Source organism: Crocuta crocuta, unplaced genomic scaffold (genome assembly GCF_008692635.1).
Source record: "Crocuta crocuta isolate KB4526 unplaced genomic scaffold, BGI_CrCroc_1.0 scaffold396, whole genome shotgun sequence".
In the NCBI taxonomy this organism is placed as follows: domain Eukaryota; kingdom Metazoa; phylum Chordata; class Mammalia; order Carnivora; family Hyaenidae; genus Crocuta; species Crocuta crocuta.
The window spans coordinates 1,229,877-1,253,324 of record NW_027533259.1 but is presented as its reverse complement, the minus strand read 5'-3'; the positions used below and the strand labels follow the sequence as shown (position 1 = coordinate 1,253,324).

The 23,448-nt window shown below is 35.3% G+C and overlaps 1 protein-coding gene across 1 annotated transcript in view; it reads left to right on the top strand.

The window, feature by feature from the left end:
• Positions 1-23,448, top strand: part of KMT2E (lysine methyltransferase 2E (inactive)) — a 99,936-nt gene that overhangs the window by 60,400 nt on the left and 16,088 nt on the right. Inside the window, 9 exon segments of the mRNA XM_077746913.1 lie at positions 5,788-5,846; positions 6,732-6,904; positions 9,814-9,852; positions 12,889-13,119; positions 13,236-13,366; positions 14,367-14,484; positions 15,416-15,525; positions 18,164-18,428; positions 19,372-19,470. Coding sequence (XP_077603039.1) covers positions 5,788-5,846; positions 6,732-6,904; positions 9,814-9,852; positions 12,889-13,119; positions 13,236-13,366; positions 14,367-14,484; positions 15,416-15,525; positions 18,164-18,428; positions 19,372-19,470 — 1,225 coding nt within the window.

Here is a 23,448-nt window from a genome sequence, read left to right as displayed (position 1 = left end):
ATTTTTTTTTTTTTTTTTTTTTTTTTTTTTTTTTTTTTTTTTTTTAAATTTTTGAAAGAGTGTGAGTGGGTGAGGGACAGAGAGGGAGACACAGAATCCAAAGCCGGCTCCAGCCTCTCAGCTGTCAGCACAGAGCCCTATGTGGGGCTCGAACTCACGAACTCATGTGAGATCGTGACCTGGGCCAAAGTCAGATGCTTAACCGACTGAGCCATTCAGGTGCCCCCCTGCCATGTTAATCTTATTGCTTATGACTTATTAGCTTGAATATGTTAATAGAAACAAACTTCCCGATATCAACTGTGTAGTTCTCTTAAGGTATACAGTTGACCCTTGAATAGCATAATTATGATTTGTGCAAGTCCACTTATATTTGGATTTTTTTCGATATACTACTATGTTTATTTTTGTTATGAAATTAAAAAAAATTTTTTTTAAAGAATGTTTATTTTTGAGAGAGAGAGAGAGAGCACGCGAGTAGGGATAGGGCAGAGAGAGAGAGACAGACATGGAATCCAAAGCAGGCTCCAAGTTCTCTGCTGTCAGCACAGAGCCCGACATAGGGGTCAGAGTCATGAACCATGAGATCATGACCTGAGCCAAAGTTGGACGCTTAACCTACTAAGCTACCCAGACGCCCCTCTTTATGATTTTCTTAATTATATTTTCTTTTCTCTTGCTCACTTTATTGTAAGAATAAAATATATAATAGATATAAAGTACCAAATGTGTGTTAATCAACTGTTAGGTTATCAGTAAGCCTACAGTTTTAAGTTTTTGGAAAGTCAAAAGTTATACGCAGATTTTTGACTGCAAAGGAGGTTGGTGCTCCTAACTCTTCATGTTGTTCAAGGGTCAACTGTATTTCAGCGAGGATAGGCAGGATAAATGCTTGCTGATTCTTAGCCTTTTTTACCATTGTTCAGAACACTGAAAAGAAATTTAAGTATCATTATGAACTCAGGGATTTAAACATAATGGATGTCAATCTGCTGCAATTATTACCCTTATTGATATTTAAATTTTGTCTGGTTTTGATTGGTGGGAACTCGACAAATTGACTCTTAAGCCCTTTTTTTTGTTAATTTTTTTTAATGTTTTATTTATTTTTGAGAGAGATAGAGACAGCGTGACCAGGGGAGGATCAGAGAGAGAGGGAGACACAGAATCTGAAGGAGGCTCCAGGCTTTGAGCTAGCTGTCAGTACAGAGCCCAACACGGGGCTCGAACCCACATTGTGAGATCATGACCTGAGCTGAAGTCGGATGCTCAACCGACTGAGCCACCCAGGCGCCCCCTCTTAAGCCCTTTTGACAGTATCCTAGTGACACTTGATAAGTGTTTGTGCTGTCTGGTATAACAAGATGTCTTGAGCGTATTTTATATTTCTGTGACCCTAACTGAGGATTGGTTTTCAGGACTAGAATCTGAGAGCTAGTCATGCTCTTTCTAGTAGATTGGTCACTGTTCCTAGGTCTTTCTGGTAGACAAATCTAGGGAAATATGTTTTGGGAGTTTATTTTTAAGATAAAGTACATGAGTTTATGCAGATAATTGTAATTGAAATTTGGGAATACAAGGTTTTCATCTAAACTTTTCTATATACTGTTTATATATCCTTTGATCCTAGTTCTCAGTGATATAGACAATAATGTAATTAGAATTTTACCTGTTACTCAGTTGCTTTATTTCATAGAAAAATGCAGTATCTCAGAGTAACAACACCAACAACTAGCACCAACAATATGATTATGTAAAAACAGATTACAGTTTATTTTTTTTAATGTTTTATTTATTTCTAGGCGAGAGAGAGACAGCGTGAGCAGGGAAGGGTCAGAGAGAGAGGGAGACACAGACTCTGAAACAGGTTCCAGGCCCTGAGGTGGCAGTCAGCACAGAGCCCGATGTGGGGCTCGAACCCACAAACCGTGAGATCATGACCTAAGCGAAAGTCGGACGCTTAACCGACTAAGCCACCCAGGCGCCCCTACAGTTTATTTTTTTAAAAGTAAATTCTGCACCCAAATTAGGCCTTAGACTCATGACCCTGAGATGAAGAATCTCATGGTCTACTGACGGAGCTAGCCAGGTGCCCCTGTGTAAAACAGTTTAGAACTTCCCCCGCCTTAAGTTATGTTCCACAAGGAATGTGTGGTTTATTGTGTTTAAGGTCCCTTAAAAGAATTTCACTGTGTGGTTAAAACACTAGCCGGATACACACTTACATTGATGAGGTTTTTTTTTTCTTTACTTTTCAGTATTTATTTATTTTTGAGAGAGAGGGAGAGCACGCGAGCGAGCAAGCAGGGGAAGGGCAGAGAGAGAGGGAGACAGAAAATCCCAATTAGGCTCTGCGCTGAGAGAGTCATGGGGCTCGAACTCAGGAACTGTGAGATCATGACCTAAACCCAAATCAAGAGACATTTCACTGACTGAGCCACCCAGGTGCCCCCTTTTTAAAATCTTTTTAAGTTAAACTTAATTTTGAGTTAGAGTTTCACGTATAGTTAGTAAATAATAGAGATTCTGTGTATCTTGTACCGAGTTCTCCCCAGTAGTAACATGTTGCAAAACTATTAATAAAATATTATAGCTACTATATTTAGTTGATCTAGTCAAGATACAAAACATTTCCGTGGTCACTATCCTTCCTTGCTTTTTACAGCTGCATCCACCTCTCCCACCTCTCCCATTCTTTTCCTTTGGCAACCCTGTTGCTGTAATCTGTACTCCATGGCTAGAATTTTGTCATTTCCAGTATGTTATATAAATAGTGGGGTTGGCTTTTTTTACTCAGCATGATTCTCTGGAGACCAGCCAGTTTGTTGCATATCCTTTTTCCTTTGCTTTCCTTCATGTTTATTTACTTTTTAGAGAGAGTGTGGGGGAGGGGCAGAGAGAGGTGGACAGACGATCCAAAGTAGGCTCTGTGCTGACAGCATACAATCTGATATGGGTCTTGAACTCACAAACCCTGAGAACATGACTTGAGCCAAAGTTGGACTCTTAACCGAGTGAGGCACCCAGCTGCCGCAATATTTCATTCTTTCTTATTGCTATGTAGTGTTCTATGACCTATATGTACTACAGTTTATTTAACCATTTACCTGTTGGAGGATATTTTTTGGCTATTACAGATAAAGTTGCTGTGAACATCTGTGTACAGGTTTTGGTGTGAATGTAAGTTTGTTTTCTCTGGGATAAATGCCCAAGAGTGCAATTGCTTAGTCACATGGTAGTTGTGTGTTCCATTTTTAAAGAAATTGTCCAACTATATTGCAGAGCAGTTATACCATTTTATATTCCTACCAGAAATGTAGGAGGAATCTAGTTATTTTTAGGATTGCTTTTTATACTGTTTTCATAATTATATACTTATATGACTATATAAGAAGTAATCCCATTATTCTAGAGTTAAATTTTAAAACAAAGTATATTCAAATAAGTTGAGCTTTCTATCCGTGAACCTTCCATCCCTGAAGTAACATAAAAAATGGATTATTCTTGGGGCGCCTGGGTGGCTCAGTCGGTTAAGAGTCTGACTTTGGCTCAGGTCATGATCTCACGGTTTGTGGGTTCAAGCCTCGTGTTGGTCTCTATGCTGACAGCCAGCTCAGAGCCTGGAGCCTGTTTCAGATTCTGTGTCTCCCTCTCTCTCTGACTCTCCCCTGCTCACACTGTCTCTCTCTCAGAAATAAATAAAACATTAAAAAAAGAACTAAAAAAATTGGGCTTGTTCAGCAAGGGTAAATGTATTACATATATGTGAAATTTTTGTCAGATATCGCCAAATTCCCCTCCAATACAAGCTGTACAGTTTTGAATTCCTACCAGGAATGGATAAGCATGCTTATTTTCCTGGGGCTTACAGCTGTATCTGACAGACTTGGATTTTTGCCAGTTTAACTAGATTCAAAATGGTAATCTCAATGTTAGACTTTGCATTGCTTTATTATGAGTGAGGTTTTACTATGTGATTTTTTTATTTTTATTTTTATTTTTTTTAATTTTTTTTTTAAATGTTTTATTTATTTCTAGGAGAGAGAGAGAGAGAGAGACAGCGTGAGCAGGGGAGGGTCAGACAGAGAGGGAGTCACAGACTGAAACAGGCTCCAGGCTCTGAGCTGGCTGTCAGCACAGAGCCCGACGCGGGGCTCGAACCCACGAACCGCGAGATCATGACCTAAGCGAAAGTCGGACGCTTAACCGACTAAGCCACCCAGGCACCCCGATTTTGTTTTACTTTATGGTAGTTAACTAGCCTTTTGTCACATGACTTTTGATGGGGTAAATCTCTCTTGATAAATTCGGTAAGAATTGGTTTAAAACTGATTAGTAGGGAGGTTAGTCCATTGAGTGATACCTACTTATTATTCTGTGATAAATAGGCTGGTTATCAGTAATGTTATAGTTATATGTCCTAGTAGACATTAAGACAAGTTTGTTACTGAATTGTAGACATTTTAGTTTAGAGCCCTTATTCCCTCATCTAATAATAGTCTTATTTGACCTCTAGGCTAATAGGTTTTTACACTTTGAAAGTGTTGGTGGGAAAAATAAAAGTTACTGTGGATGATGTAGTTCATAAGTGAGGAGTTAATGAAATATTTTACTTTTTAAAGTTTTTATTTAAATGCCAGTTAGTTAAGATCCAATGTTCTATTTGTTTCAGATATACGATGTGTTTAACACTAACACTTCCATACAACACCCATATGATGTGTTTAACACTAACACTTCCATACAACAAGTGTGGTTCTTAATCCTCATCCTCTATTTAATCCATCTCCCCCACCCACCTCCCCTCTAGTATATTTTTAATCCACTGAGCCACCCAGGCACCCTCCCTCTAGTATATTTTTAATTGTTAAAAGTTCAGTGTTTATTTTTACCTCAAAAGTGGAAATAATTTGAGGCAAATGAGAATAATGCAAATAGATCCTAAATCAGTGGTGTACTTTTAAGAAGTTTATTTTGGTTTTAGTTAGCATTCTGTTTTTTCCAGACTTCTTGCTTAAAAAATTTTTAAAGCAAATTTTTTAATGTTTGTTTTTGAGAGAGAGAGAGAGAGAGACCGAGTGTGAGCTGGTGAGGCACAGAGAGAGAGGGAGACACAGAATCCGAAGCAGGCTCTGGGCTTTAAGCTGTCAGCACAGAGCCTGACGCGGGGCTCAAACTCATGAGCTGAGCTGTGAGATCAGGATTTGAGCCAAAGTCAGACACTTACCCGATTGAGCCATCCAGGCACTCCCAGACATTTTGCATTGAAATGCAAATGCTTTTTCATTTGAAATGCTTTTTCAATTTGAAAAAAATACTAGTTTCCTAAGTAAAAAGTTACTTTCTTCAAAGCACAGCAGAGTCACTTAACTGCTATCTATTGCTAATTATGCTAGATTAAGGCAAGGGATAAAATACACATATTTTATACTGTTTGTTTTTCAGTAAGAACATTAGAGAAATTGTAAAGTTTATCGCATTTAAAATCAGTCGGCTTTGGGGCGCCTGGGTGGCTCATTCGGTTGAGCGTCCGACTTCAGCTCAGGTCATGATCTCACAGTTTGTGGGTTTGAGCCCTGGGTTGGGCTCTGTGCTGACAGCTCAGAGCCTGGAGCCTGCTTCAGATTCTGTGTCTCCCTCTCTCTCTGACCCTCCCCTGCTCACACTGTCTCTCTCTCTCTCTCTCAGAAATAAATAAATCATTAAAAAAATTTTTTTTAAATCAATCTGCTTTATATCTAGATTTATGAAAGTTTAATTAATAATCATGTTAATATTTTAATGCAGGAGTTTGGATAAAGAGAGGGCAGTGCTACTACAACGCCGGAAAAGGGAAAATATGTCAGGTAGGTGAGAAGGATCTATGCTAAATTAAAATTAGTGTGATTGAGGAAATGAGTGTCCTGCATATTTTCATTGGACATAAACACCTTACCAGTGAATGTTGGTTGTATATATAACTTACAGTGTCAGGTATAGATTTTAAATAGTTGTTTTTTACAGATTATAGAATGTACTTATTTTAGAAAATGTGGAAATTAGAGGAAAATAAGAATTTTAAATCCTTATTTTTCTACAAAGGTAACAGGTTTAAAGAAGTATTAAAATATGTTTGCTTTTCAGAGAGATGGTGATCTGTTTGTCATATGGAATAGTGTTTCATTTTTAGGAATAGATTTTAGCAGTATAACTGTACTACACCTTTATTTTGGTTTAAAACACCACCAGTACAACTGGTTTTGAACAATCATAGTTTACTGAACTGTTTGGTGGACATTTAGGTTGTTTCCAGCATTTTTGGCTTTGTTTTGTTTTGGTTGTTTTTGTTATTACAAATAATACCATCAATGAAACCCTGTTGGATAATTTTTTTTTGTATTTTTGTTCATTTTCTCTTTGGACACGCACCTAGAAATAAGTTTATTAGGTGAAAGAATAAGTGTATGTAGAATTTTGTTAGATATGGTTAAATTCCCCTTCATAGGGGATTTTGAATTACCACTGACTATTTATGCAAGTGCTCATTTCCCACAGTCACACAGTACCTCAGTGTGTTGTCAGACTTTTTGCATTTAAATGTATCTTACTATTAATGAACTGAGGAAGTAGAAAAATTTATTCTTAAGAAAGATGGAGATACAACAGTTTGTCATGTAGAATGAATGCTGTTTTATTTTCATTTTGTTCGAAATAGTATTACAAGTACAGTAATTTTTATTTTGCCTTGGAAGATGGTGATACCAGTGCAACTGAAAGTGGTGATGAGGTTCCTGTGGAATTGTATACTGCATTTCAGCATACCCCAACATCGATTACTTTAACTGCTTCGAGAGTTTCCAAGGTTAATGATAAAAGAAGGAAAAAAAGTGGGGAGAAAGAACAAAACATTTCAAAATGTAAAAAAGTAAGTTTTTTCCTTTTTTTAGACGAGTAGATAGGAAGTGATAGGAACTGAGTTTTACAGGGAAGGCAGGTAGTTATGGATGGTAGCTAGAAAAGGTGGCAGAATATGTTTTTTAAAACTCATTTTATAATTTTAATATGTTTTAAAGATTGAAGTGTAATAAAAATGTTGGCATACTGATTTGAAATTACTAATGAGACTAGTCATAGAAATGCAGAAGCTAAAATAAAATAGAAAAAAAATTGCTGTTGTAGAAAAAAAATAACAGTCCTAAATTTGTAATAGCTTATGAACAAGGTAAAGGAGCATATGATAATTGTGAATGATTGCTTATAGTTGTTCTTCTCTGAATCATATGTAATCATCTTAATAAACTTCCATATTTGTTGAATTTCTTATGTAGACTTTTTTTACTTAAGTTTTATGTGATAAATTATCCCAAGGATATAATGGTACAAAACAATTTCTAAGCCACTTTTTCATTAAATTTATTATTGCTCTTGAAGATTTTTCTCTTATAAGGTAAAAAATACTTTTCACAATGACTATATTGCTATTATAGAGTGAAATTATTCCTAGATATAAGGTCAGGGTTTTTCCAAAGAAAGCATTTTCCTTGAGTAATTCTTCAAGGCATTATTTGGTTATTTAATAGGCAGCAGGTATGTTTCAGTTTCTCATTTCACCACCGTTTAAGCTTGACTGTAGCAATCTTCACAGATTAGGTCCCTCTACAGTTCTGCTACACTTTAGCCTGTATTTTATCCATTGTTACAACCAAATTCTACCTGCCCTTTCTGGGTGTTTTTTCTTTACTTTTTTTTTTTTTTTAAAGTAAGCTCTGTGCCCAATATGGGGCTTGAATCCTGAGCTCAAAAGTTGTGTGCCCTAGCGACTGAGCCTGCCAGGTGTCCCACCAGGTTATCTTTGCTTATGCTGTTCTCATCACCACTTAGGATATTCTCTGTCTTTTAAACCCTTATTATACTCTCAAGTACTGCTGCTTCCTCCATGAAACTTGCTTTTCTCCTATCAAATATGATCATCTTTGTTTGCATCTTATTATGGCATGTGAACCTTTTATTATAGCACTTAACAACATTTTGTCTTGTTTCATTGTTAAGTTCCTTATTTAAGATTGTAATTTACACGGAGAGAGAGAGATTGTCTATTAAATGCCTTTTACAATTTAGGAATTCACGTATTGGTATTGACGTATTTGTTTCATCTCATGCTTTCAAATCAGGCTTTCCTGCTTATTGTTACTTGGAAATTTTATCCTTGTATATTCAAGTCATTGGTTTAACAAATCTATTTATTGAGTAAAGCAGAGATTCTGTATTTTTTTCTGGCTGGAATTACTTTTGTCTATTTAAAATGAATCAGTCCTGGGTCTTGAATTGTGTCATAGTTGTTTCAGAATATTGCTGTGTGTTTAAAAAGAGATTTTTCTGGGGCACCTGGGTGGCTCAGTTGGTTAAGCATCCGACTCTGGCTCAGGTCATGGTCTCACGGTTCGTGGGTTCAAGCCCCGCGTCGGGCTCTGTGCTGACAGCCAGCTCAGAGCCTGGAGCCTGCTTCAGATTCTGTATCTCCCTCTCTCTCTGACCCTCCCCTGCTAATGTTGTCTCTCTCTCAGAAATAAATAAAACATTAAAAAATTTTTTTTAAAAAGATTTTTCTATACTGTTAAAAATTGACAAGGAATGGGAAAAAAAATCGAGGAAATGGATATAAAAGATCTAGTTTGCCTATACTTAGGTCTTACTCACTGTTAAGGTTTTATTATTTGAGGAGTAACATATAATAAAAAATATATATAACAAAAGGATATATACAGTTTTGCCTTTTTTTTTCCCCCAGCCTATTGCTGCTTTGGCTAATTGTTAAAAATTTGAAAGGAATTTACAACAGATGTTCTGGATAGAGGACAGTTTTTATTTTATTTTATTATTTTTTTAATGTTTATTTTTGAGAGAGCACGAGCAGGAGAGGGGCAGAGAGGGAGAGGGAGACACAGAATCCAAAGCAGATTCCAGGCTTTAAGCTGTCAGCACAGAGCCTGATGCAGGGCTTGAACCCACGCACCATGAAATCATGACCTGAGCTGAAGTTGGACACTTAACCAACTGAGCTACCCAGGCACCCCAGATTTTTTTTTTTTTTTTTGAGTAATCCCTATACCCAGTGCTCATTCCCACAAGTGCCCTCCTCCATGCCCATCAACCCCCTTCCCTCCCCCCCACACCCATCAGTTCTCAGTTTCAGTAAAGGTTTTTATTGAGGTCTCACAGTAACAAAAAAAAATTGGCAAATATAGCCAGAACGAGGTGAATGTTTAAGTAAGTAAAGTCACCTAATAGCATACTATTCTATTATTAAAAATAGAATGCAGGCTTTGTATACCTGAAACTAAAGTAACAGTGCACGTCAACTACACTTAAATTAAAAAACAACAACAACAAATTACAATGCAGGCTATATAAGAACAAGAGAATATGTATATGATACTGCTAGGGAAAATCTCAAATTTTGTGTGCTCAGTTATTACAATCATGGGAAAATACTTGATTAAAATTGGAAGGGTATTAACAATATTACAGTAATTTTATTTGTCATGAGAAAGTTTTGGGAGTGATAAAGTTATTACTTTAATTCTTGTAATCAACTAGTAAGTGATATTTGAGTACGTAGTAGCATTTGAGTAATAAGTACTGTGGTAAACAGAGTTGTATTTATTCAATAAGTATTTAGTGACAGCTCACTAATCTGCCAGGTCCCAAAGTGTATTTAACATTGGGAAACCAACTGGACAATAAACTATTAAAAAAAAAAAAAAAAACCTTTACCGAACTGATTGATTATATCCAATTTAAAAAAAACTAACTCAGAATTTCATGTTATTTCAGGCCTTTCGTGAAGGATCTCGGAAGTCATCAAGAGTTAAGGTAAATAGGGGCATCTGGGTGGCTCAGTCAGTTAAGCATCTGAGTTTTGATTTTGGCTCAGGTCATGATCTCACAGTCTTGAGATTGAGCCCTGCATGGAGCTCTGTGCTGAGCATGCAGCCTACTTGGGATTCTTTCTCCCTCTGTCTCTCTGTACCTCCCCTGCTCTCCTTCTCTTTCTCTCAAAATAAATAACCATTAAAAAATTTTTTTAAAGAGTTAAGGTAAATACATTAAATTTGGGTCCTTGTTCCAACTATCAGTTTTTTAGGAGTTTCTAAGTGGTTGCTTGTCCAAAACCTTTACTGTGTGTTCTCTTCATTGTGTATCATCTCATTACTTATTATCTTTCCAGAAGTGACACCAGAGAGAATCCTAATTGGATTACTATACCTCTCTTGGAGTTTATTAACACTTAAATCATTAAGCAAAAGGAGGTGGTATAAGTAATTTCTATTATCAAAATTTTGGATAATCTGAATTTCAGTTGATTTTTGCATTCCATGTCTCCATACCACTTTGTATACTGGATATAGGAATGTAAAAATCACATTTAGAATTTGGAAATTGGCGTTTTTACATAGTTGGGATTCTAGCGATTTAGTCAAGTCAGTTGTAATAAAATACTATAAAATCACCATAGGGGAACACAAAATAGTCACTTGTACTTCTAATTAATTAGCATACATCCTCAATTTTGTAGATGCCCAGATGTTGAGAGAGGCAAGGCTCATTAGCTCTGCCTCCTGCTATAAGATAGGTGTTGGGTCACAGAGGTCAGCTATATTGTGCTACTACAGCTTTCTGGCCTGTGTGGTTAAAGGATAATGGGTTTCTTACATTGTAGATACTAAAATAATGGGAGCATGTTACAATGTATCTTTTGTGACCAGAGTATAAAGCATTACAATTATTATTTCACATTCTTGGAAAACAAATCATTAAACAGCTGTTCAGTGATGATTACTGCACGTTTATAGTTCTTTCTCAAGAATGTTAATACGTGGTGTCACTCAACACACTTCAAGCCCCACGTTTCATAAAATGTTCTTTATATGTTAAAGTTGGGGATTATGTATTTACTATATATTATACTTGTGTTTATGGGACATTTCTCTGAGACAGCATACAATTTGAAAAAGGTTTTGGATTAACCTAGTGGAAGCTATTAATACTCCAACAGTTTTCCTTTCTTCCTGATTTATCCAATCATCCCAGTAGCAAGTTTAATGAAGAAGGAACATCTTGGGGCGCCTGGGTGGCTTAGTCGGTTAAGCGTCCGACTTTTGCTTAGGTCATGATCTCACGGTTCGTGGGTTCGAGCCCCGCGTTGGGCTCTGTGCTGACTGCCAGCTCAGAGCCTGGAGCGTGTTTCAGTCTGTGACTCCCTCTCTCTCTGACCCTCCCCTGCTCACTCTGTCTGTCTGTCTGTCTGTCTGTCTCTCTCTCTCCTAGAAATAAATAAAAAAACATTAAAAAAAAAAAAAGGAGCATCTTTTACTTACATGAAATACTTTCATTTATTTTGTAAAGAAATGACTAAGGAAGTAAAATTTTTAAAATGCCTGTGCATCTTTAAAGATATCTTTTCCTTTACTAAAAGATACCTCATTAAGCTTCTAACAGTGTCAGTTAGTAATTCAGTAGTATTTATAGGTTCAAGAGATATGGAAGAACTGTCAAATATATACCAGGTCAGTAGAGGGCTTGGGTGGGGGAGGACAAAAAAGAAAGAAAAGTTTTTAAACTTAATGGATTTCTTTAATAAAGCTGAGGAAAGCCTTAATATGTATTTCATATTTGTATAAAAATCTATTATCAGGTTGTCATTATAATGTAGAACATATAAGTATAGAAAATACCAGTTAATAAAAATAAACCTCTTAGCAAGTAGTTGAACAACTTACTACAGTTCATTTCATTGTAGAAAAGAATGAAATTCTTTTTGTATTAAAAATTACTTACATGATAGGTGGACAGATGGTAAATTTTAGCATTACTATATATGTATACATGTCTAACATGATATGTAAGGATCTTTATGAATCCTAAATGTGATTTTCAAATTTTAGGTAAGTTATACATATAGCAACCAAGGTGCTCAGTGTTGTAGAAAGAAACTGATGAATAGCATTTACAACAAACTGAAATGTCATGTGTTAAAACCAATTATAAATCTGAATTATGCATATGTTTTTGTTATCTGCCTTAATTGATTTTTATCCTCAGATTGCAAATAGGAACTGTGGGAGTCCACATTTTAATACATTTTTAAAATGTGTGGTCCTTGTGCCTATCTGTAAATTGCATTCCGGCAAGACAAGAGTTCCCTTTTTGTTCTATAACAGATTGAGAGAGGCTGTAACTTTTTGTACTTGGCAATTAGCATCTTATCTTACAGGTTTTTAATAGGAGGTATAGATAAAGAGGAAGCACTTAAGTTTAAAAGTCCTTACTGTCATTATGACCCTTGAATTTAGGCTATGGACCATTTTGGGTCATTTCACATCCTATGAGACATTTGTTCTCGTATCATATTTATCATGTGGACAACTAATTATAGATGTTGGAATTATACTAAATTAAGATGTCAAAGTGTGTTTTTAAGTAAAAGATGTTAAAATTGTATTCTATCAGAATTGTGAATATAAAGTAGATACTGGCAGTCTCTAAAAAAAAATTCATATGCTCTCTTTTTTTAAGTATTAGTTGACAATCACTCCAAAGTTTTGGGTATTTGCAGTTTTGGCAGTGGCCTCTGTTTGGTTACAATGGTGTCAGTGAAGGTTGAATTTATGCTCTTCAACATAACTTGGCCTCTTTAGTTTTCTACTCCTTATTTATCTGGCATACAGTATAAAAAAGTAGTAGGCTGCTCATTTATGGTCTTTTTTTCCCCCAGGACCAACTTAGAAAGCCTAACATTATTTCTGTTTTATATTATGTTCTTTTATATAGATTACTATTGGTGTTTGTGTATGTGTGTGTGTATACTTAGAAGTCCAGATATTAATGCTTAGTTTGCTATGATTTTAGGGTTCAGCTCCAGAGATTGATCCTTCATCTGATGCTTCAAATTTTGGATGGGAGACAAAAATCAAAGCGTGGATGGATCGATACGAAGAGGCAAATAGTAACCAATATAGTGAAGGTGTTCAGAGGGAGGCACAAAGAATAGCTCTGAGATTAGGCAATGGAAATGACAAAAAAGAGATAAATAAATCAGATTTGAATACCAACAATTTGCTCTTCAAACCTCCTGTAGAGGTAAATATATCATTTGCCAAAAAATTATGAACAAAAACCTTTTTCTAATGTATGTCTTAAGTAGTTAGACTGAAAGCAGTCAGGTTTAACTAATCTGAACATTTCTCTGATTTTAGAGCCATATACAAAAAAATAAGAAAATTCTGAAGTCCGCAAAAGATTTGCCTCCTGATGCACTTATCATTGAGTACAGAGGGAAGTTTATGCTAAGAGAACAGTTTGAAGCAAATGGATATTTCTTTAAGAGGTATATATTCATTTGTTTTACCAGTTATCTGTTATTAAGTATTGATTTTTTGGTTATTTTACCAAGATGCTGTGTGTTCATAAGCCTTTTGTTTTTCTAAGTTATCATTTTAATACATTTAAAACTGGTGCAGTTGAACAGTGACTAATAACTTTTGAACTATAGTAAAATATGACAAAAAGCAGATGTATTCCTCAGTCTCTTAACCATCTCTATCTTGCTGACACTCCTGCAACAGTCTGCTTCAAAGATAAACTGCAGCAGTATAGGTGGACATTAATTTAAAACTCTGATTACCTAAGATTATAAAGAGTGAAGCCCTTTTGCATCCAGGACCTTACTTAGTTCCTTGTAACATAATTGCTATAACCTGAAAAGACCATTGGTGATCATAGGCAAAACCCCTTCCTCTTTATCACAGGATGTTAGAGTTGGTCTTAAATTATTGGCACCACTTTAAACTCCCACTTTCTTGGTACTAGAATGGCTCTGGAGCCCTCTTCTGTAGTTGTGATTTTTCGGGGGCATTTGATATGACTTGCTTCCTGGAGGTCTGGAAATATGTTTGTATCTTTAGGGAGATAACAGTCTATATGGTTATTAAAAGTATTTGTTGTTTATAACTTCATTTTTTAAGATTTGAAAGATATACAAGATATACAAATTTACATAGCAAATTTGATCTGAAACAGTGCTATAAATCAAAACTTAAATGCAGTAGGAGATGAGGATTTTAAAGGTGTCCAATTAGGAATCCTCCTGTAAAGCCAGTAGTCACTCCCTTTTTATCTTGTAAATTTGAATATCTATCTTCCAATTAATACCTTTAATGTAGGTAAGGTTACTGGAGCAGGTAAAAATCTCATTAGCATGAACTAGCCTTTAACGAATGGGTTCTGGTATTAGACTGCCTATATTCAAGTCTTGGCTTCACTATTTACTTTGAATCTTTTAGAGGTTTCTTATGTTAATAATTTATAATGTATTTCTTTCTTTGTAGACCATATCCTTTTGTTTTATTTTATTCTAAATTTCACGGGCTAGAAATGTGTGTTGATGCAAGGACTTTTGGGAATGAGGCTCGGTTCATCAGGCGTTCTTGTACACCCAATGCTGAGGTAAGCTTATAGAAATCTTTTCAGGAGGGGGATGCATGGAATTGAGTATTAAACACAAGTCCGGTAGCCTGAAACACTTTCTATCCATTGATGCATTTTATATTCCTCAATGTATTTTCACTGCAAAAAATTAGGTGGTAATGGGCTGTGAGGTCTTAAAAATTGCTCTGCACATTGAAAAAATTGTGATGTTCTTTGTAAGAAGAAATATTAGGTTTCTGTTTATTTCTGAAGCTCTTCTAATGGGTCAAATATATGATCTGATTGGATCAAGGCAGATAACAAAACTGAAAGCTAAAGTAGATTTTATATATGCTACTATAAAATTTTTTTAAAAACTTTTAATTGGAGTGTAAAGTTAATATTTTTTTTTAACATGTCAAAATAAACATTTTCATTTATAGCTATGTTACAACTGAGTATAGGTTTTGAAACCAGACTTATCAGATTCATGTCTTCTCTTTGACTTACTTTGTACCTTGTGTGTGATCTGTAAAAAGTGGTTATGAGGACTCCTGGAGTTAATACATATGAAGTACGTAGAACAGTGTCTGTCATAGAAAAGTGGGGTGTATTTTTTGAAATAAAATCATTATTTTATTTCATCAAATTGAAGGTGCCATCACTTAAAAAACTCTGAATTTCAGAGATAATCAAAGGTGAAAAAATTGACATTGTAGAATTGATGAAGTGTAGTATTTGCCTTTAATTTTTTTGATCTGCTTTTGAGTGCTACATGGTGGGCTGTAGAGTTTGCATCACTATGCTTCCTTCCAGTTGATAACCACCGATTTAGTTACAAGTCTTAAATTGCATATTTTCCATGTTGTACTTATGAATTACTTTGAAATTTTTCAAAATTGCAGGATGAGACGCTTCTAAAAGTAGAAAAAAATTATAAAAAATTTTAAACCATTCTTTTAACTCACAGGTGAGGCATGAAATTGAAGATGGAACCATCCATCTTTACATTTATTCTATACAGACTATTCCAAAAGGAACTGAAATTACTATTGCCTTTGATTTTGACTATGGGAATTGGTAAGTTCCAGTCTGTGAATATGTTAATCTGTTTTTCAGTAGTTCCGTAATGTCCTCTTAAAAATTTAGGTATTTGCATTACTCTCATAACTTTTTATTTGTATTTATCATGAGGCAATTAAACGTACTTGAAATAAATATTTTGGTATCAACGTCACTAAGTATTTTTGCTTGGTTCTTTTCCAAGTTAATTATTATTGTAATGTAAATGCTCCATAGTCCTAATTCAGCCATACAACACTGACCTTGTTTACGTGAGAATTTTCTCTTTCTGGTATTTTAGGGGGTAAAGTTTTAGTCATAGAACTAATTTGGCTGATCATTGTGAATGGATAATTGAAAGTTTGCCCTTCAGAACAAAAGAAATTTGGGGCACATGGGTGACTCCAATGGTTAAGCATCCAAGTCTTGATTTGGGCTCAGGTCACAATCTCATGGTTCTGTTTGTGAGAGAGAGCCCTGCGTTGGGCTCTGGGCTGACAGTGCTGAGCCTGCTTGGGATCCTCTTCCTTTCTTTCTGTCCCTTCTCTCTCTCAAAACAAACTTTAAAAAAAGAAAAAGAAATTGTGCCAAGTTTTCTTTGCAGTGAGAGCATTTGTTGGAGTACTATATGGAAATTCTGAGAACTGTTGTTCTGAAACACTAGGGAAGAATGTTAAAGTTAATTCTGACTATAAAAATTTACATTTAAATTTTATATAAAACATAATCTGTATTATTTCACATTCATCTTTTTTCGTTCATTACTTTGAGATTCAATTTGGTTGTTAGGGTAGCTCTAGTTCATTTATTTTCACTGTTGATGGCATTTATCCATTCCACTATTGGTGGACCTTTAGATTTGCCAAAAATGCTCCTGTGGGTTTTTGAACACATCTTTGTGGGTACATGTTTTCTCTCTGGCAGGGGACTAGGGGTGTACTTGCTGGGTTGTAGAGTGTGGATGGCCTCAGTTTTTGGCAGGCGTGGGTTGCTGACCAGTTTCTATTCTCGCAGCTTTACTTCCTTGCTCCACCTCGTTAGGACTTTAAAAATTGATGGTAATACATGTGAAATGGTATCTTTTGATGGTAATACATGTGAAATGGTATCTTTTTATATTTTTAATTACCATTTTCTTTATTTTATGAACCAAGGATCTTTTTATATATTAATTTGTCATTTGGGTTTTCTCTTATATTGATTAATCATCTTCCACTTTCCTACTGGGCAGTCTTTTTCTTACCGATTTTTGGAGGGAGGGGGGATGGTTCTTTTTGTATCTTGTAGTGTATTCGGTTATAAGCATTTCAGTCATTTCCTCCTATTCTGTATTTTATTTTTAAAATTTTCTATAGTAACCTATTTAAATGCCTAAGTTTTAAATCTCCATATTTTTAATGGAGATTTAATTAAGATCTAGTCCCTCACCTCTTTATGTTTTCTGTCCTTGAAATTCTTCTTCCTGCCCTGGGCATCTCTACTTCATTGTTGGGAGTCAGATTTATTATAACTTCAGCATTTCCTTGTTAGCCCTTTCTCCCCCCAAGAAGGTGGAAAGTTTAGCATAACGGCTCTTTGCTTATTGCTTTGAAAGACTGTATCCCATAAGTGGTTAAGAATATAAGCTTTTTGTAATCTGGTTTCAAATCCTAGCTTGGTTTCTTCATCCCTTTGTGCTTTGTGACAGCAGAAGTAATAATGAGAAAAATAATACTCACCTAATAGGAATGTTTTGAAAATTCATTGAGTTTAAGATATCTAAAGTGTTTAGGGGTGCCTGAGTGGCTCAATTGGTTGAGTGTCTGACTGTTGATTTCAGCTCAGGTCTTGATCTCAGGGTCATGAGATTGAGCCCCAGGTTTGGCTCTGCTTCAGATATTCCCTTCCCCTCCCCTCTCTTTTTCTCCACCCTCCCCCCACCACATCCTGCTCCCCCTCTGCCCCTTCCCACTTGAGTTCCTATGTGCACACGCACTCACTCTCAAAAAAAAAAAAAAAAAGGTATGTAAAGTGTTTAAAACAATTCCTGGCACAAAAATAAGTGCTTAATAAACATTAGCTATTGGCCATCATTATTTGCAGTTCTATTATCATGAAATCAAAACATCTACAAAGTTTCAACCTAGTTTCTAATAATCCCTGATTTGGGGAGGTGAGGGACTAGATCCTAAATTTTTGAGTTCTATCTGATTCACAGATTTAGCCAGTTTGACTTGTACTAGTTTTGAAAGTGAGCAAGTAGGAGTTACTAGAAACTTAGGGAAGTAAGTTATTTTTATTGTGAACAAACACTAAACTAATTAAAACATATAAAATGGGAGGGTTCTACTGTTTAAGTCAGATTTTGGTATGTTGCCTGTATCCTAGAAAGAAACTGAATGTTGGTGGTAGAGATGGTAAGCAGAGTTAAGAAATACTGAAGAGATGAAGAGTGTGAGCTTTTTCCCAGGCCCAGTCTCTGGTCAGAAATCAACTTCTAATGATTACTTTTGGAAATAAAATTTCTTTTGTGATAGTCACCATAGTAATGCAAATTAGTGAAAAGTAGGATTGCTCATAAGTAGTAGTATAGAATTTACAGAGTTGCAGCTTAAAATGGATTAGAAGATTTTAAAGTTTGTGTCCTGAATAAATATTTAACTGGTTATCTTTCCAGTAAGTACAAGGTGGACTGCGCATGCCTCAAAGAAAATCCAGAATGCCCCGTTCTAAAACGTAGTTCTGAATCCACGGAAAACATCAATAGTGGTTATGAGACCAGAAGGAAAAAGGGAAAAAAAGAAAAGGATATTTCAAAAGAAAAAGATACACAAAATCAGAATATTACTTTGGATTGTGAAGGAACAACCAACAAAATGAAGAGCCCAGAAACTAAACAGAGAAAGCTTTCTCCCCTGAGACTGTCAGTATCAAATAATCAGGTACTGAACTATGCTCTTCTGATTGTCAGCAGAAGTCAACAAAAGAAAATAATTTGTCATATTTTAACTTTTTTGCTTTATGTAAAATGGTTTAAAAATTTTAAGTTAAATCTACTGTTATTTAATGAAGTACTTACAAACATAAAACACAGGTTCTACCAGAATTTGTGCATTGTTTGTTAAGCTTATTAACTCAGCCAGCACATCCTTGCAGAACTGAATGCAAGATATTTCTATAACTGGGTAATTAAAAAACTTCTTCCAGATGGTATTGTCCTTATGTTAATAATAAAATTCTTATTTAAACTCTTAATTTCTTTTTTTAAATATTTGGGGCATAATTCTATAAGGATGAGAGAGATTTTTCAGAGAAAATTGTCTTAACATGGAAGAAAATTTGGAGCAATGAGTTTGGCCTGTATGTCTGCTCTGCTAGGGAACAGTTTATCTGCCCTCTACACAAATGGAAGTTAGGAGGGACCATTTAAATATGAAAATTAAGTATGGTTTTACTCATCTCCAGTACCCCATCTTCCATAATCTAATAACAGTTTAATTAATAATTTCCCTTAAGTTTTAAATTGAAAAAACATTTATTGGGCACTTGGTGTTTGTAGGCACTGGGTTTTATGAAGTAATTTTATATGTTCGTGTTTTGAGAAGACTATAAACAAACAGAAGGCTGTGCTACCATATTTGACCTTGTTGGCTCTATTGATAACAGTGACTAAAACTTTAAACAGCAAAATTATTTGATTGCATAGTTTTGAAAATGTTCTTGAATTAAAACCAGTTTTAAAGTTCTGAAATGCATTTAAGTAGCCCTGTAATTTTCCTACGTTGAATTTGTTAGCTGTGGTTGAAAGGCATTTATAATAGTGTAGTGTCCCTAGTTTGTAGATGGAATAGTAGTATCTATAAAGCAGTCATTTCCATCTTTCAGGAACCAGATTTTATTGATGATATAGAAGAAAAAACTCCCATTAGCAATGAAGTAGAAATGGAATCAGAGGAGCAGATTGCAGAAAGGAAAAGGAAGATGGTAAGTTGGGAAGCTAGTAGCTGCTTCATGCTGTCACTTGGACTTATGACAGCTGCTCTTCCCATAGTCCTTGTCGCTGCCTTTAGGAGGGCTTTTACGATGTTTTTTGTTTCCAGTTAGCAAGCACAATGTGCCCCTGAGCATTTCTGATGGCTTTGTTATTACCATTCAAGTAACTTGCACTAATCTTTTATATATTTAATGTGTTCATTAGACATTTTAGAATGTATGACATTTAAGAAATTTTTAAAATTTTTGAAGCTGAGAACTATCAATAAATTTTAACACCAGAATCACTGTTCAAAATGTCTTTCATTAGCTAAATGTACGTTTCACTTCATAATTTTTAATGTAAAGCAAAAATGGAATTTTAAAGCTTATAGCACCAAATAAAAGGCTTATGCAAAAATCCCCCACTGTTTGGTAGCTACTATTTCTGTCTCTCATACTGTGGTATCATAAGGTTTTCATTAAAATGTGTTTTTTTTAAATTTTCATTAAAATACGTTTAGTATTTTCTGTTCCTTGTTCCACTTTTTATACATATATTTGCAAATAAATAATACAAGATCTTTTTGTAGATGTCCATGGCAATTTGGCAATGGATAGAATATTTAGGCAAGTTAAGACAGTTTTGGTGTACAGTTTGCCCAAAGATTTGAAGATGATTTTACACACCAACTCTGATTTTAGTGTTGGTTTTCCCCACTCCTTTTTCTTTTGTTTCATGTCTGTGCTTTTCATGCTGAATTCCATGGAATTTCAGGTGTCATGTACTTAGGGAGGGGTAGGATCTTTGGAATTTGGTCATTGTAGGCCTACTTAATGTAAGTTTGTTTTATTGCCTGGATAATCCTTCCTCTAACATGGGTTTATTGTTGATGTTCAAAATTGTGAAAGCAATGCGAACTTCTGCAGCCTCCAGGTTTCAGAACACTGCTTGAGGGGACAGGGTGATGTTAGAGATCAGAGAGAAGAAAAACAACTATGTAGGAGAAAATACTGGATGTGGTTGGTTATAAAGAAAGGAGGGGTTTCCCCCCTATAACTAAAGGAATTATCTTTATTAACTCTTTTTAAGATCTGGTTACATCTAAATTATTTGTACCTACCAAAATTACCAGTGGCCCTTCCTTGAGATTTTTCAGTATTGGCCTGTTCATCCCACAGTTGCCACAGCAGTGTATTTGCACTAATCTGCAAAGCCAGTTTGGAGTTTCACTGGTTTTTGGATGAGGCTTGTGTCTCATAAGGAGGAACCTCTTTCACAAGTTAAGGGCTACAAAAAACATGAAATTTTTTTAAAAAAGGTTTTATACCCTTAAAATAATTTTACTCAGATTGCATTTTGTTTAATAGTTTTTATGACTGTGGGGCTGCCTCAAAAATGTATCTATTAATGCTGAGAAAATCTATGAACTTAGAACATTTCCATCTTCAGATCCTAGAAAATAGAAATACCCTTTTGCTGATGGAACTATGGACAAAAAGGCTTACTTCGGAATCCATTTTTGGTCCTGATTTTTACGTTAGTTTGCTATAATAATACAGGCGGATGCTTTAAATTCTGTATCCATTTTACTATATTATTTTAATATCTGCCTGTAAAGTGGCTGCTATGCAGCTGGGGATTTTTCATACAAATAAAATGTGGAAAATATCATTGTTTAGAATATGTCTGGTATATTGAAGGAATATAAATATTTAAAAATCTTTGGCTCCTTGACCTATAGCCCTCAAAATCATTGCAATGTTATTTCTGATTGGTATGTTTGCTTTGATATTTTAATTACAGAATTTTTGGATATAGTCAAATACGCAGAATGTAAAAGCACTGTTAAGATCCTTAAGCCAGTTGGCACGGTCTCCCCCAGCCCCTGCCAACATACTGGTATTTGTGAAGACCAAAATATTTGGCTTTGAAAAATTTAAATATTAGGTTTCAGTGTCTGCCTTTTTTATTGGGTAGGTGATAGTAGTAGTTGGAAAGATTAAGGTCAACTCCTAAGAAACTGATTGAAATTTTCTCCTGTGAGAGGACAGACTTTAAATCATTATGGGTATACTACTTCTCTTGTAGATTTACAAGATTGGGATACAAAAGGAGTTAGTCATACTCTCCTCCCAGATAAGTACCATGTAATTTCCAAATTCAAATATACTTGAGCCCATCCTTTTGTAGTACAGCTTGAACCATGAGAAGTTGTTGAGAACAGTGTTTATCTATGCAAATAGGAAGTTTCATACATAACCTGGTATTTAGCATTTTGCTCAGTCTCCAAATATTGCACTGGTGGAAATATGTATTTTGGTTGGTTGCTTGTTTTTTTTTTTGTTTTTCGGGATTATATAGGCTGTTTTTTGGGGTGGGGGAACAGGGAGATAGGGTTGGTTGATAGCAGATCACATAGTGTTGAATGATAAAGATTTCATGTAAGAATTTTTATTCAAATTATGTGGCCAGATAGAAAGCTATTCTTTTAAAAAATTTTCCTTTTCCTTCCATTATTTTTCCCCTTTAAAAAAATTACCTACTTACAAAACCACACCTGTGTGTAAATGGTATAGAACTGAACAGCTGACTATTGACCTTTCCTTTTTAGCTAGTAAGAGATACCTTTTTGGCAGTGGTTGGAACTTTGGAGAATCTTAAAATCAGCCCTATTAAGCTATGGCAGTTGAAATGCAAGTAGGCTGTTTATACTCACCTGATTCCCAAACCAGGGCACTGAGTGGAGTCCCGCCAGTGCACAGGAGGTGAAGTAAGGGGAGCTGAGGTAGCCATATAACCTTGTCAGAGGTAGGGAGACTATGCAGAAGGGGCTTAGATATTGGGAAGCTCATCGTATTTTGTTGAACTATCAAGTGATCAATTAAAGCTTTTGAAAGATTTAAATAAACAGGTTTGCTCCCACCCAGTGTATAATGGCATGAAAAGATCATCCTGAAATATCTACTAAGAGGTAATTGAAATCACTAGAATATTAATTACATAAAGGTGAGAATTTGTAATTTTGTTGTTACAGCCCCAGCTCCTATGGAAAAAAATGCCTGGTTTTTATCAAGTACATACATAAGCACACTAAATATTTGTGGCAGCCATTTAAGTAGAGATATAGGTAGGCCCATGAATGTGAACTAAGTGAAGCTTCATTATAGCCCAGGTAGTGCTCTGGAGGCCTTGCCAGAATGCAGGATTCTCCAATATTTCCTTACCCCTTGTACTTCACATCAGAAATTATTCCATAGAACACTAATATGTTTTGTGGAAGAAAAAAAAAAGCTCTGTGGCCAGTTGAGTTTACTAAACAATGCTTCAGCTCCCCAACTTGCAGTTCATCACTATACACATGGTATGTTTAAAAATTTGAAAAATTCTGTTTATGAAGGCATTTCATAAACTTTGACACTCCTCCAACTTGTTTGTGGTGATTCCTTTGACATCCCATGGATTTTTCCCCAATGGAACAAGCATCCTGTGGGAAACACTATTGCCAGTGCCTCTAGGAAGTAACTTGACTTAGAAGATAGCTTTAGAAAATGCAGGAGAAATTTTACTAGTAAAATATCAGCATAAAAGTCTTGCCAGGAAAGTCATCTGATGACATGTAAAATGTATCACCCATCTCACTTTTCATTCCTTATAACATGATTAAGTTGATGTCGGTTACAAATTTTAATTCTCTTAGGTCCCATTTTCCTTCATCACAGAGTTTAGGAATTGTGTGTAATTAAGGACATTATGGTATCGAATGACAAAAGGGGTCCCATTTTTTATTGGGGTTCTGTTTGAACAAAATGATATTCAGCTTTAGCTGCTTTGTAATAAATTCAAGATTTCCAAAATTTTGTTTAAATACTTCATTACATGCTGTCATATAAGTGACGCATGCTTTATATAATGTATACACAGTTCTTATTCACTTAACAAAAACGAGTGTTATGCACTGAGTACCATTGAAAGTAGTGGGTGAAAAA